Source organism: Catharus ustulatus, chromosome 13 (genome assembly GCF_009819885.2).
Source record: "Catharus ustulatus isolate bCatUst1 chromosome 13, bCatUst1.pri.v2, whole genome shotgun sequence".
Taxonomy (NCBI): domain Eukaryota; kingdom Metazoa; phylum Chordata; class Aves; order Passeriformes; family Turdidae; genus Catharus; species Catharus ustulatus.
In genome coordinates, this window is record NC_046233.1 from 18,536,783 (window position 1) to 18,552,083 (window position 15,301).

At 39.6% G+C, this 15,301-nt stretch overlaps 1 protein-coding gene across 6 annotated transcripts in view; it reads left to right on the forward strand.

Annotated features, from left to right (window-relative positions):
* The window catches only part of ATP2B2 (ATPase plasma membrane Ca2+ transporting 2), a 221,890-nt gene that overhangs the window by 140,780 nt on the left and 65,809 nt on the right, over positions 1 to 15,301 (forward strand). For 5 of the 6 annotated variants that reach the window (XR_004419303.2, XM_033071630.2, XM_033071631.2 and 2 more), the window contains 4 exons: positions 5,170 to 5,211; positions 6,807 to 6,971; positions 9,045 to 9,259; positions 10,432 to 10,674. Coding sequence is in view for 5 of the 6 variants with exons in the window: in XM_033071630.2 (XP_032927521.1) it covers positions 5,170 to 5,211; positions 6,807 to 6,971; positions 9,045 to 9,259; positions 10,432 to 10,674 (665 nt within the window). In the remaining variant the exon portion in view is untranslated. The remainder of the gene's footprint in view (positions 1 to 5,169; positions 5,212 to 6,806; positions 6,972 to 9,044; positions 9,260 to 10,431; positions 10,675 to 15,301) is intronic. The other variant, XM_033071632.2, reaches the window with a different exon arrangement.

Genomic DNA, 15,301 nt, shown 5'->3' on the forward strand with positions numbered 1-15,301 from the left:
GCTGCAGCCAGATTTGACTGTGTCCCAGTACAGTGCCTGACCCCGCGAGTTAGCACACAGATATTTCAGTGTCTCTCCTAACAGTCAAATTCCAGTGTTAAATTGGATTGAATAGGTCAATATTAGTGTAGGCATCAGCTGTATTTTGCTGCTAATCAGACACATGAGCCTTTATTTGCCAAGCAACCTTTCCCTCTTGTGCAGTGCCAAAAATACCGAGTAGTCATTCTACTTTTCATCATGTTGGTGAAAGAAGTTTTTTTTTCCATGCAGGTTGCATTTCACATGTGAAATGAGAGTTTCTGACAGCAATATCAGGTGCTAAACAAGGACCAGGATTTATTGCTGTAGGATCTTATTTGAAACAGTGACACAGGAAATCTTTGAGCCTATTTTCAAATCATTTAAAAGAAACATATAAGCAGATTTAAAACCCATTCTGGAAAACTAGGATTTACAATCCCTACATCTCCTTGCATGGCAGGGACCTCCATCATCCTGATTCCAGATCCTTAGAGACCAAGAACCAGGGAATGAATTATCAGTGTTTTATTCTGCATTACTGTGGGGGTGCTGAGGTCCTGGCCCAGAGCAGCTGTGGATGTCCCTGGGTCCCTGGCAGTGCCCAAGGCCAGGCTGGATGGGATTTGGAGCAGCCTGGGACAGTGGGAGGTGTCCCTGCCATGGCAGGGGTGGCATTGGGGTTTTAAGGTTTTTTCTAACTCAAACCATTCTGTGATAATTCCACTTTGGTGAGTGTAAAACAAACCAAGTCCCGTGCAGTGCCCTGGATCCTCAGCACATCCTGCAGAGGGATGGGAGCAGAGCTCAGCCCCTCTCTGCTGTGCTGCCCCAGCCTGGCTCTGCTCAGACCTGGGGCTGCCTGCTCAGCCCCTGCTGTGTTTGGGCTTAATGCTGAGCTTAATGAGGAAATGGACTTCCAGGGGATATTAGATCAGTGTCGGAATTAGGGATGTGATTTTCCATCATCCTCCCTCCAGTCAGGAGCAGAGTTACTGTCCGTGTTTATCCTGGAGCTGAGAGATACAAACTCAGGGCTGTGCAGTGTGGAGTGAATTTTTGGTGCAGTTTAGGAGGTTTTGGATTTTAGCTCCTCCGAGGTGAGGCAGTTCAGTAATTCTGCTGGTCCTCGATCAACATGGGCAGGAGCTCAGAGGGAACTCAGACCGGCGGACTGAGGTCTGAGTGCTTTGGATTTATCTGGGAAATGGCCAATCCAGATTTCTGGTAACTTCTTAGTTAGCACTGCTGATGAGTTAAACACTTAAAATGTGGATATGGTTTGGAGGGGAGAAATGAAGAAGAGGATAAATTACAAAGCAAAAAGCTCAAATTCATCTACATACTATTTTGGTCTGGATGAAAGGAATATTTTCTTAAAGTCTGAAAATTCTTCCTGAGGTGTGACAAGAAACAAGAATTTTACCCAAAGTCTAATACTTTTATGTAGAAAATATCTTAAAATAAAATATATATATATATATATACTTGAATAAGTAGCAAGCTCAGGAAATGTTGTTGCTTGAAAATTAACCAATTACATTTCAGATAGAATATTTTTATTCTTAATTGTCAATGCACAATTGACACAAAAGAAAGTGTGTTTTCAGCCAGTGAGCCTGTAGTGATAAATTCTTCATTTACTTTGTGACCCAGCCTGTGTACTATGTGCTGCACCAAAGGAACTCTTATAAATTCTGTTAATTTTTAGGAACTGAGATCAAAATAGAGAATTGTTTCTGACCTCATTGTCAGCACTGTGGACAATATGTTCAGTTTTTGAAAGGTTGCAAGTTAAGGCCATAAACAGAGCAGACAACTTTGCAGAAAGGTAAAGGAAAATTCATCTCATTCCAAAGTATTATATTTAGTAAAGGTAATTTTAAAAAATGAAAATCAGGGAAGCAGCAATCACTGTTTACAGCTTGTTTACCCCAAATTTGATTTCCTTCTAGTAGCTCAAATTACCCCAAATTTGATTTCCTTCCAGTAGAGCACTGCCACCTTCCTAAATCAGGATTTCCAGGGTGGGTTGTGGGGTTTTTTTGGCATTTGTAACCTAGAGAATTTGCTACTTAAATGTGTGTTCAGAAAATGTACAAAAGGTATAGAAACGTCTTGCCAAACTCAGAGAAATCTCTGCTGGAATATTTTACATCTACAGCTAATCCCAGTGTAGTACTGAGCTACTTCAGCTTCTGCAAAGCAATTTGCAGTTTGAACTTTAAAAAAAAATATTATTTATAGATTTTTTATTTACACTTCAATATATTTCTGAAGTTTCTCATTGGATGCATAGAAGAATTATCTAAAACTTCCTGCTTAACAGAATGGTTCCTTCTCAGCACTTGGAACAAAATTCCATTATTTTCTTTGGTTGATTCCAAGCACTTCTTCCAATTTAGAAATAATTTCCAAATGAGGGAAATAATTTCCAAAATAGTGCTAGAACTTTGTTATTCTGTGTCACTGGCCCCTCCTCAAGGGCTGCAGCAGGTAAAGGGGAGGCTTTTCTTGGGAATTTTATTTGGTCAAGTCCATGAATTTATAGTAAGAATTTAGTCAGTAAAGGTGCCACGAGTCCTTTCCAAAATACAGGAACTGTAGTGAGGCAAAGGCATGTGAAAAATATTTCTATTTAAGTTCAGAACTTTCTGATCAGCTGTAGAATGCAGGTGGTGGTAGAAATGCTATTCTAAAATTTCTGATTTTTCATCCTTGCTTAGAAAAGTGATAAAAAACTCAGATGGATTTCTCCAGCCCAAACAACATTTACTCTATTTTATTATTCCAAAAGGAATTTTTACATAATTTTCAGAATTATGTAAAAATTATTATATTTTAAAAGAATTATTTCACATTATGCAAAATATTAATAAATACTCATCCTTCTGATGACTCTGAACAATGCACCCAGGAGCAGAGGATGGGGGAGCATTTGTGAGAAAGGATCTCTCAGCAGTGGTGATTCTATCACCTTTCTTTCTGCCTTCAACTACTTGTTCATATTGTATAGCAAAATGCAGCCTTAAAATTATTTGGCACAGGAGGATATAAATAGTTTACAGCTTCCTTTTCTTTATCTTGATTACCCAAATTACCTTTTCTCTGTTATTCTGTCTAAATAACTGAACTGTCACTCCCTGTGATGACTTCCCCCCCTCAATAACCTGAATGCAGTAATTAGGAATATTAAAAATGTATTTTTTAAATACCTGAGTTTAAACTGTTGTTAATGATTGTTTGTTTTGTGTACTGCTATTTTCAGGTAGCCAGTCAATTGTTAGTGTAATTTATTATGATAATTATGCTATTAAATATCAAATATATGTCCTAAAAGTACATATTTTAATTTACAAAGAAAAATAATCTCTGTGATGTGTTCACCAGTTGAGGCAGTCACGTTTGGGCTTTGTTGGTGATTTTTATCTTTTTGAAAATTGAATATTGTTCAATTTTTTGCCATCCAAGGTTTGGAATTGCACTCTGCAGAAGGATCTCTAGAGCAGGAAATCGAGCAGACTGCCTGCTCTAAATTAATGTCTTCCAGTTCCTAGGGAAAGCTTTATGCTCCAGCCAGAAATCCAAACCTCCAGAGATATTTTACGTCTTCCAGTAACTTTATTAAAAGCCCTTCTAAGAAAAACAGCCACCAGGCAGCTATTGAGTCCAAGTGTGCCCCACAGGCAAAGGTTTTCTAGGGAATTTCACTGGGAAATGAGCCTGGTATTGCTCAGGTTCATGGATTCATCTCCTGTGCAAAGATAAAGCTCTGGAAGGTGGATTCTGAATTTTTTTAAAGTCCTGTTATTGCCAGGGTGGGAATAGAATTGAAGATACAGACAAGCAGGTAATGGTCAGGGGCTTGTTGCAGTAATTCACCTGAGCCCTGAGATGATTTTAGGTCACAAGATGTGCTTTCCCTGGCTCTGCTGCTGGACTTTGGAATGTCCCAGTGTGACACTGGGATCTGTTTTTGACAAATACAGGACTGAGTTGGTCACTTTTGCTCTCCCACTTAGTGCAAAGGCCAACATGCAAGAGATGCATCTTAGCTTTCCATTTTTTTATTATTTATTCACAGCAAAGTGAAAAAATGAATCCACCTAGCAGACAGAAGAACAAGATGTACCTGCTGGCACATTTTTTAATAAATTCTCATTATATTTCTTATTAGAATGTGTCAATAATCCTGTAATGGTGTTTTAACTTAATTTTCCTTAGCTTCATTTTTTATTGTGCATTTTACATAACAACCAAAAAACAGTCATGCATTCTGGAATAATATTTGTTGTAGTCTTTGCCATAAATTCATATAATTACTGTGAAAGTTTCATCAGGGATCGCACCAAGAAATTTTGAGTACATTTGAAAATATTTAGTTATTATTCTGGATACGAAATTTTTCTATGTGATTTGTCCATTTTGTCATTTTTGTTTCATACACACTTTCAAATAACATTTCCAATTAAAAAAGGCACAAAGGAATAAGGACTTTACTGTGGTAAAACTGTTTGTGGATAAAATGTCAAGCTGGAAATCAAAGAGGCACTTGGTAAATCTATGTTCAGGATAAATCTGAATTTAGGTCGCCTGGCACTTGTATTTCCAGAAGAAATTTGCTAATAAGTACAACCAAGTGAGGAAAACGTAATTTAAAAATCTGATTTATTTATTTATTTATTTATTTATTTATTTATTTATTTATTTTTATTTACACTATTGTTTCTATTTTTTCTTCAGTCTAGTAACATGATTAATTTAATTCTGGAATACATTAAGGAATTCATACTCTATACTTGTGTGTGCCAGAGTTTTTAAGTCCCAGCCCTCTGGAACATCAGCTCAGGAATATTATTCCCATTCATCTTTCCACTAGATTCACTTTATTAATTTCCCCTCTGCATTTATGCAGATTCCTCAAAAATACATGCTGATAATTATCATTTAAGGAGTACCGGCCTGAGCTTGGCTGGAATTCCTTGGATGTGCCCAGCTGTAGTGCAGGTGTGAGGGCAGGCAGGTGCCCAGGTGCCCGTGATGTGCTCATGGCTTTTGTCTCCCGTTGTATAAAATCCCATTTTCGTGTTCTGTCTCAGCTGAAGGTTGTTTACTGTCTGTTGTCTGTTGGAATTTTTCATCATTTAGGCAAGATGCAGGATGGGAATATGGAGAACAACCAGAACAAAGGTAATGTTCTTTCCTATTCAGGAGGTTGTGGATCGTATTGTTAGCATGTAGTTCAGTCCTGTCCCAAAGTGCAGTGAGAGCCTGTGACCTGTGCCTGTGTGTGAAACTGGCCCCTATTGTTCGTGCAGAATGTCCAAAACAGCCCCAGACAACCAACCCCAACCAAAAACCCAGCGAGGAGAATGTAACTCCACAATGCAGAGATTTAGGAGAGGAGTGTTTTAAATGAACCATTCATAGATGTTGCTTTCATCTCACAAAGCACATTTGAATTCATTTTTCCTGTGCAAGTTGTGTATCCTACGTACTGTTAGTGATTTTCCAGCCCAGTTTTTGTATGTCTCATCATCTCTGGTGTCTGATGGCATTGTCTGGACATCTCTTCATTTGCAGGGAAAAGGCACAGCAATAAAAAGAGGAAACCTTAAAGCCAAGGTGTTATCTAGCAGTGTAAAAGCCTTTTATAAGGATAAACAACAAGGAGATTGAGAGTCTTAGGAGTTTCTTATTTAATATACAATGTCAGGGAGAAATTGGAATCAATATTTTACTTTCTCTGAAGCAAAGTCATGGATCTCTTTTTATTATAAGACACAGCTATCAAGAGCTCTTTGGGTTACACCAAATGAAACAATAATTTTCTCTTCTCGGGTAATATTGAACCTTGCAAAGGTGATGGCTCAGAAACTGGATAGAGAAACTCAGTGGTTCATGGTACAGAAGGACCAAATAAAATGCTATTAAATAATAAGCATTCAGGCTAGGTAGATAAATTAGATTTCCAGGTCAAACAAGCATGGTCTTGTACAATCTCTTCATGAAAGCAAAGCTGTTTCATCTCATCCTATTTTATTTATTGTGCTCACTACAAACCAGACACATGCACATATATCCACTGCAATGTCATTGCCTCTCAGAAACACCTGAAAATAAAGCTTCCTTCTGTTGGCATTCTGGCAGGAAAGGAGGGATGAGCCCTGAAACCATGTGTGGTTTTTGGGGGAATGATGATGCCACCACCAGCAGACCCGAGGGCTGAGTCACTCCATCACAGAATGCTGAGGAAACTTTATAACCCAAGGATTTTCTGGAACAGTCCATGGCAGAGCATGGTGTCCTGGTCACCAAGGTGACACATGGGCCATCTGTGCAGCCACATTGCCTTCAAAATGTTTGCATTGGAAATATGGCTATGAGGGGGCCTTGCATTCTAAGAGACATCCCAAAATTCCGAGAAATACGGATCTGCCAGAGCAGCTGAGCTCTGCTGTTCCAGGGAATCCTGCAGCACCAAGTCACCTGCAAGACATTCAGTGACATAAATGTGTATGGCCCAGGGCGTCGTGGGTGGGGTGAGGATGAGGGGTGCACCCAAGGCGTGGGTTTCCAGCCCAAGTCCCCAAGTGTCCTGAGGGATGTGCTGGCACAGCTGTGTCCTGCTGAGCCCCTGCGTCCCCAGGGCCTGGCACGGCAGCCAAGGTGTCCTGGCAGAGATGGGCCCAGCCAGCCACTGTGGTGCTGGCTGGATTCAGGAGATGACACGGAGAAAGGAGGGGAGGAAGCTCTGGAGTAACAGCTTTGTTCTGCATTGCCAGCCAAGCAGCAGGACGGGGCTGCTGCCATGGAGATGCAGCCCCTGAAGAGCGCCGAGGGGGGAGAGGGAGACGACAAGGACAAGAAGAAATCCAACATGCACAAGAAAGAAAAATCCGTCCTGCAGGGAAAGCTGACCAAGCTGGCAGTGCAGATTGGCAAAGCAGGTATGGCTGGGGGACACCAAAGCCCTCTGGGTCACAGGAGGCAAAGAGCTGGGAGCAAATGGCTCTGAAAGGGGACAGGCCCTTTTTGACTGCAAAATTTGGAAATGGGTCATCACAAAGCTGCTCTTAGGAGAGTATGTGGTGCTGAAGATCTTTTATTCTCCTAAAAATCAGCTTTGACTGTCAAGGAGCTTTGGGCAACTTGGATTGTAATGAATATTTGAATCAAAATGAAATGCAGCTTTTCCCAGAGTTAATATTCCCAAGTGCAGTAATTATGTATTTAATTTCCTCTCCCCTCAGAACTTGGGAGTACACAGTTTCAGAATCTCTAATACCATCTCAGAATATCACTCACACAGTATTTCCCTCTCATGGATTCCAAAATCATTCTGTTCTCCCCAAATATCCACATTCCTGCCTTCTCCCCAAGCACGACACATCTTTGGCTCCTGTACCCAGAACCATCTGGTGTTGGAAGCAGCACTTCTCCAACATGTAGGTAGAGAGTGGAAATCTTCCATAAGGGCCTAAAGTTCCTTAGGTTTGTTTTTCTCCTGGTGTTAAAGAGATTTTGATCTCAGATCCTTGGTTGAGCCCCACAAGATCCCTTTACCTCTGTTCCATCTCCCTCAGCCTTCATCCCCAGTCTGGTTTTCCCCTTCCCATTAATTTTAAGTTCATCACAGGAGCTGATCCCATAGCCCCTGATGCCAATTCCCTTTGCCTGAACAGAGTGTGACTGAGTCTGGGATAATCATCCCTGATATCCAATTTAAAGCCTTGTCCCTGTTCATATTTCTCCAGCTTCCCTCCTTTGTTTCCCCTGATGATTAATTCCTTGGATTAAATACCTTCTGCCTCGACTCCTGCTCTCTTTGGTATTTTGGAAGGCACGTGAATGTTGCCCTTAAAGTAATTGTGCAGAGATTTCTGACCAGAATGTGGCAAGGAACAGGAATTTAATTAATTAATCATTGCCTCATTTGGTTTTTCTTTGGCTTTGAGCAATCTATGGGGATGTCTTGTGTTGTCAGGAGTATTTGCCTGTACAATATTTTAATGGGTTTTCCTTTATCCTCTGGCACAGAGTGATCTCCCTGACTCATCTGTTTCCTGTCAACCTTAGCATCCTTCAGCTTTACCAATTTTTTTAAAACTGCTGTCAAGACATGAGATTCACAGCATTCTCCTTCTACTCTGCGATCTCATTAGGGAGAAATTAAATTATTCCAAAATGCAGGTTTAAGTGCTTCACACAAAGCTGCCAGACAGGGCTGGTCAGAGCAAGGCAAAGCTGAGGATATAATGGAATTTTTATTTATATACTCAAACCCAGGGACAAAACTGTGGAGCAGGACTGCTATCCCAGCAGTCTGTGCTATTGGGAGAGTGGATGGAATGTTTGGGATATTTTGTCAATTCTGTGAAATATTTACTGGTGTCTCAGTCTCTTTGGAACCTCTGCTCATGAAAATACACACTCTGCAGATGTTCCCTTGAAAAGGGACACCTTGCAAACAGTAGCATTAGTCACATTTTAAACAAACCCAGTGAAAAACTGTCCTGTGGGTAATTTGCATTATTGCCTCTTTATATTCACCCAGACACATCTGTAGGGCTTTTCTACAGTGTTTTATACAGCAGCATAAACTATGGGAGACTCCTTTGCTCAAGCCTCTAAAGAAATACTTATTTAGAAGAAAGGTGTTTAAATATGGATAGACAAGTAGTTTGTAAAAGGTGGGGGTTAAAAGGACAGATAAATGTTGTACCAGGCAAAGTAATGTGCTAAATTAAATAAACTTAGCTTAAGTGACAGCAGAACTCCTGCACTGCCTGGGAAGCTTTAAAGGCAGCACTAAGTGCTTAAAAATGAATTCCCTAGAATTTCTTGTTCACTGGAATGTATAATTGCTGAAATGTTTTTTTCTTCATTGTACAGTTTATCATTGTTATTGGTACTGGTGAAAAATATCACAAAGAAAGAATTTCCTATCAAATCCCAATTTCTAACTGCTCGTGTTCTCAGTGGTGGTTGGGTTTATGGTAACTGGTGATTTCTCCTCCCAGGTCTGGTGATGTCTGCCATCACTGTCATCATCTTGGTACTGTATTTTGCCATTGACACCTTTGTGGTCAACAAGAAGCAGTGGTTGCCTGAGTGCACTCCTGTCTACGTTCAGTATTTTGTTAAATTCTTCATTATTGGTGTTACTGTGCTCGTGGTTGCTGTTCCTGAGGGGCTCCCACTTGCTGTCACTATTTCTCTGGCTTATTCTGTGAAGGTAAGAGACATTCAAAATAATCCAGGGAGAAAAGTGCTGTTTGCTTGAGTTTGCTGCTCAGGTTTTATCAGATGAGATGAAAAATGGTCTGAAAATTATGTGCTCAAAATGTTCATGAAATTGCTTTAAAGAAAAACTTGTATTGAAAATATTTCTAACAAAAATGCAAATGCATCTTCCAACAGATCTCCTTAAAACTGCACAGTGCAGGAATATCAAGCAGTAGAAATATCTACTTAATTTCTAAGGAACCAGGAATTTATTGAGCAGAATGTACTCTGAAAATAGTCCATTCTTTTGATATAGAATAATTTTGTATTCAAAATTTCTCGTGCAATTGTACAAAGATTTGACAAAGATTTGAAGTCTTCAGGAAGACTTCTCAGAGAAATTGGAGTTTCTCAAAGAAATTAAGAGTTTCACTGAAGCTTTCATTTACTTTTCTTAAATGCAGTTGCAGTTCTTTGAAGTCAGTGTAAATGGTTCTATTAGGAAATTAAATAGGATTAACCTCCTGGACTTGGGGATTTCTTGAGCAATTTAATCAGATGATTTAAACATTCTGGGAATATTAGATGAAGAGATGCTGTAAAGTTTACTTCCATTTGGCATGTAAACAAATTAACTTTGGAGGCTTAGGAAGGAATCTCTTGGCTTCAATGTAGCCAAATATCACAATTATTAGGAAAAAGGAGCAAGTCTCAAAATGGGGTTTCGCTAATAAAGAATGTAGCTGCTTTGAAAATGTTTTCTCATTCTGTTGATGTCCTTCCTCTGACACCCTTTTGCTTTTCCCCCAAAATGTGTGGTCCATATTTGTGCTGCCAGACAATATCCTGGCATTCCAAGCAGTGTTAAAAAAACTCCAAATGTTTGCTATAACAATAACATTTACAAAACGCTGTTATCTCTGGTTCTTTGACTCATCTTTGCTGCTCCAGCGATTCCTTAAGATGCAAACCTACAGCAGGAAAATGATGTGACTCTTTTAGTTTATCAAAGGCAAAATTACCTCTGGGAAGGGCACAGCTTGGCTGTCTGTAACTGGGGTTTGGGGTTGTTGGCCCCACCAGAGCTCTGGTTTGGAGAACGCCGCGTTCTCCCCAGCGAGCCTGGCTAAAAACCAACCGCAAAGGGTTCCTCACTTGGGTTTGGGTGGGCTTTCCCCCCAGAAAATGATGAGGGACAACAACCTGGTGCGGCACCTGGATGCCTGCGAGACCATGGGCAACGCCACGGCCATCTGCTCGGACAAGACGGGCACGCTGACCACCAACCGCATGACGGTGGTGCAGGCCTACGTGGGCGACGTGCACTACAAGGAGATCCCCGACCCTGACTCCATCCCTGCCAAAACCATGGAGCTGCTGGTCAACGCCATCGCTATCAACAGCGCCTACACCACAAAGATCCTGGTGAGTTCTGTGGTTTTCTTTGGGCGGTTGAGTGAGGCTTAGCAGAAGGAGGTGTAATTTTTTTTTTTTTTTTTTTTTTTTTTTTTGAGAAGTGTTAATTCCTTAACATCTTGTTGTTGATTATGAAGCGCTAACTTCATAAAGAACTTCATAATGAATTCAACATGACTGTTGACATCCTCAAAATGAGAAAGGTGCTCTAAAAACTGCATATTTTCTTGTTTTTTTCAAGGACAGGGATTTATTAAAGACCACCCGACATTTAAAAATCTCTTGCTGTCATTAGATTGGGATGGCCTGGATAAATTTGGAATTTCAAGTGCAGATAAATTTTGGAACATGAGTATATGGTAACACATCTGGTTTTCACTGAGCCCTCATATGTGCAAAATGATTTTTGTGTGTCTAAGAAATTTCAATTAATGCTCAAAGAGCACAAATTGGATTGGTTAAATCAGCGAGGTTGATGACCTTTATTCATTCTGGTTTCAAGTGAGTTACATTTTATTCACTCTGTGCAGGAGGCCAGAATGGTAATATGCTGTTTGCTTGTGGCATTGGATTCTTCTGTACAGGGCTAATTAAGAGGCCGAAAATTTTTGCAATTCCAATAGATTTGTTCTTTCAAAGGTCAAGCTGAATGTTAATGTTGCTGAACAAATAGATTTTTTTCTTTTTAGTTTATGAATATATGTATTGTCCTGTCTATAGGTCTGTGCTGAGCTGCAGAATAAAGCCAGGCATGTACTTCATGTGTGTTTTAAAAGTGGTCTTTAAAAACACAATCAGAGAAAACATCCACTCTGAGTTATCACACAGTGTTTGTTTTATGGCAGCACCTCCTTGAATTTCATTTGTGCACTTCTAAAGCATCAAGAACAGTTTGCTGTTTCTGGGTAATTCCTGCTCTCCCAAATCAATGTAGCATTTGATTGCTGGGGAGAGGAAAATACTCCTTGGTTATTTAAATGTTATTACAGCCTAAGTCAGCTTAGGTGCTTCCTCCTGAGAAAGAGAATTCAACACCCTGAATACCCAGGATGAAAACAAGGCACAGAGTTTGGCTTTGGGAAGGCTTTGGGAGAATGTTCCCAGTGCCAGCAGAATTCTCCTCATTCCCAGGGAGCAGCAGGGAATTGGTTGTTTTTTCAGTCAGGTGTGACTGGCAGAGGCTTGTACAGAGTTTTAGATTTTGCTGTTCATTTTGAGATCAGTACCGAAGTGTTTCTGCTCAGCTTCCACACCAGATCACCTCCTCTGAATCCCAGAGCAAATGGGAAATCACCAGACTTTCCCCATCAGCAATATTAGGTTAAAAAATCTTTTTCTTGTGGTTTACTGAAACATTTCTTGTCAATACTAGTTCTAAAATGGTCTTAATATCATTGATTCTTTTTTTTTCTTCTTAATCTGACTTGGCTGCATTGCTCCTTGCTGGAATTAGTTCTCTGTGCCTCTTAAAAAGAGTCAATATTTCACCATTTCAGTGCTTTTTTAGCTTTGCACAGAGGCTGATTCTAAACTGATAAAGGGGTGAAATCCTCTGGATGCAGATCAGTGACTGCTTGAACTTATCTGTTTAAAATTAATGGTGATCTTTTAGATCTTATGAGCTAAAGCTTTGCAATATGGACTCCATGAAAACCACAGCTCCAACCTCAGGGGATTTAATTTTATTCACAGTTTATAACAAGCTGAAGCTGAACTCTAAGATACAAGATATTGTTCCATAGCCCATTTTGCATACCAAATAAATGCTGTAAAAAATACCTGAGGGAGTTGTTTCCAGGATAAATATACAGAATTCTTTTCCTTCCTGCTAATACAGAATGCATGCTCGTGCACTCATTCTTAGAGCATGTTTAATCAAATTGTGAATATCAGCTGAAACCCAAAGGGCATTGTAAGGGTTCTGCTGCCAAGACTGAGTTTTGCATATTCTATTTTTAGCTCTCCAGCTACGTGTGTGCTGTAAATTGCTCTTTGTGTGAACTTCTGTTCAGAGGGATCACATATGGGACCATAAAATTAGTCAAGATGCTCTGCTGAATGAGAAATATTCCCTCTTGCATTGTCTTTTGATTAAGGGGCAATTGAACCATTGATAAAAATATAAAAAGGGAATAATATCAGTGCTTGGCATAAAAGATTTGAATTTCCCAGAGAAATTAAACACAAATTATTCCAACTGAACAATGGCATCATTAAATATAGCTCTTTTTACTGCTTTCCAAGATTAAGTTGCTGGGTGAGCTGATTTTGCATCCCTTTAGCTTCAGAGCAACTTTTCTGCTGTTTGTGTGAAGCTGTTCTCCAGCCAACCTTTCTGCTCATTATTCCTGTTTCCACATGGAAATAAAATCAGCCTTCCTACAATTTTGCCTGTGAGCTGTGTTGGGGACTGCAGAGATTCACTCTGACAGCAAAATCTGCATTTTGGGAATACTTTGATTGCACTTGGAGCTGGAGCACATTGATCTTGGACATCAAGGAGCAGTGATGAAACAGAGACTCCAAACACCAAAACCACTGATCTGAACTTTGCTGTGCAGCTCTCGCTTTCATAATTCCAGTTTTAATTAGAAAGGTATTTCTTCTTTTAATTTCCTGGCTGGGTGTGATTCCTGCTGGCTGGGTGTGATGTGCCTGATTAAGAAGACACCACAATGAGGGTTTAGATGAGGGATTTTCAGCACCAGTGGAAAAGTCCCAGCTGGAGCTGTTATTGTGAGGATCTAACACCAACTTTTTATTTGCTGCTTGATGGGTGCTGAGGGATTAAAGGCTGCTTTTGCCTGTGCTGGCTGAGTATCTGGATTTCCAGGAGGAGTTTTTAGTGCTGCTCTGGCTGTGATTTGGTGCATTTGCAGAGTGTGGCAGGATGTGGTGGCAAACCTTGAACCAAAGGAAGAGATGTCACAGAAAAGCACAAAGCATTCACTCTCCTCCACATTCACTCCCTTTCCCCAAAGAAAATCAAATAAAAATATGTTGGTCTATATGTTAGTAAATATTCATTAAGTTATGAATGTGAGCTGAGAAAGCTTTTGGGACAAAAAGGCTGTTGTTGGATAAAACCTAAATGAGAAAATGAAATAAAACACAAAGAGTGCTGAAAGGCAGAACAGGTAGATAATATTATATCAGACACCCATTATCTAGAGAAGGCAAAAGAAACAATGACATTCTACAAATTGAAATGGTGCAAGGACAGAAAATAAGATTTTAGCGCAACAGCTGCTCTGCAAGAATTGATGCAAGTCTCTTGCTGGTAGTGGGAACATGGATGTGGCAGCCAGGTGAAAGTTCTTTTTATTTGGGAGGATAGATTTGCATCCCAAGCAAGAACAGCTCTCTGATTGTTGGGAGACACAATGTTCCTGCCAGGAACAGCCTTTGAGAAGATGTGCTGAGTGCAGAATATGCTTCTTCCTTTGAGATTTATTTATTTTTTTATTAATGAAATACTTGTATTAATATTGACCTTTTAAAATTTGTTTAATCAGATTTTTAAAAAAGTCTCAATAATTACATATATATATTATTTAGCCAACAGAAAATTCCTGGCATTTCTTTTTACCACTCATAATTCCAACAATTTCAATACAGTAAGTCATCTTTAAAAAAAAAAAAAAAATTAACTTTTTTGGGGAATGTGGATATTTGGAAGTTTCCTACCAAATAATTTCAAAAATTGAGGTGTAGTAGGTATGTTTATGGATTTTTCTATACATCTCCCCACATTAATCTGTAAAGTTATTAGAAATGGGAAGGAGGATTGAAATGTCACTTTTTTAACTGGTGACTTGTGGCTCCCTAATTCTCATCTGACAGAGAATAGACCTTTCCTTCATCTATCTACTTTTATACACATATACATATTTTTTTTTAATATGTCTCTGTATTTATTTGAAGTTTTGCTTTGCACATGGAAAGGAAGAAGGAGACCCTGACTGCTTAGAAAAGGTTTTTTTAAATTGCATTTTTACAAAAGCTCAAGCCCCAACAGATCAGATTAGGCCACACCTATCAACAGAAAATCAGGGAGTTTCTGTGGCCTGAGGCTACAGCAGCAGAGCATTCTGCCAAGGGCACTCTGCTAAATGAAACTGCTGTTATCTGTCACTAGAATCCCCTTTTTTATTCCAAGGAGAACCATAAGAAAACAGCCTTTCACCTCCAAACTGCCTTTGTGAGTTATTTTGGCATATGGAATTGCAAAGATGTTTTTACTCTCAGGTATGGTTTGCTTAGAACCTATTCTAAAGCCCTTTGCTTCCTGTGATGATTTTCCCTTTTTTTTTTGCTGCACATGAAGGTTCAACCCTTCTCTTATTTCATCCAGCTTAGTTCCCCCATTGCTGCTAAAAATGAGTCAAAATAAATACTTTAAAAGCCCCTCCAGACACAAAATATGAGGACAGAAACGGGCACAGAAGTGGTAAAAAAATATAAAAAATTAGTAAGTATAGATTGAGGAAAGCTTTCATTTATGATAATTTAAATGACAACAGAGTAACTGGCACAGCTTAAACCCTGTTTATTCCTTCTCTATTTCCCTGCCACTGACATCAAGGTGGCGGCTCTAGCTGTTGATGTGAAGGCTTTGGAAAAGATCAGTCCTTTA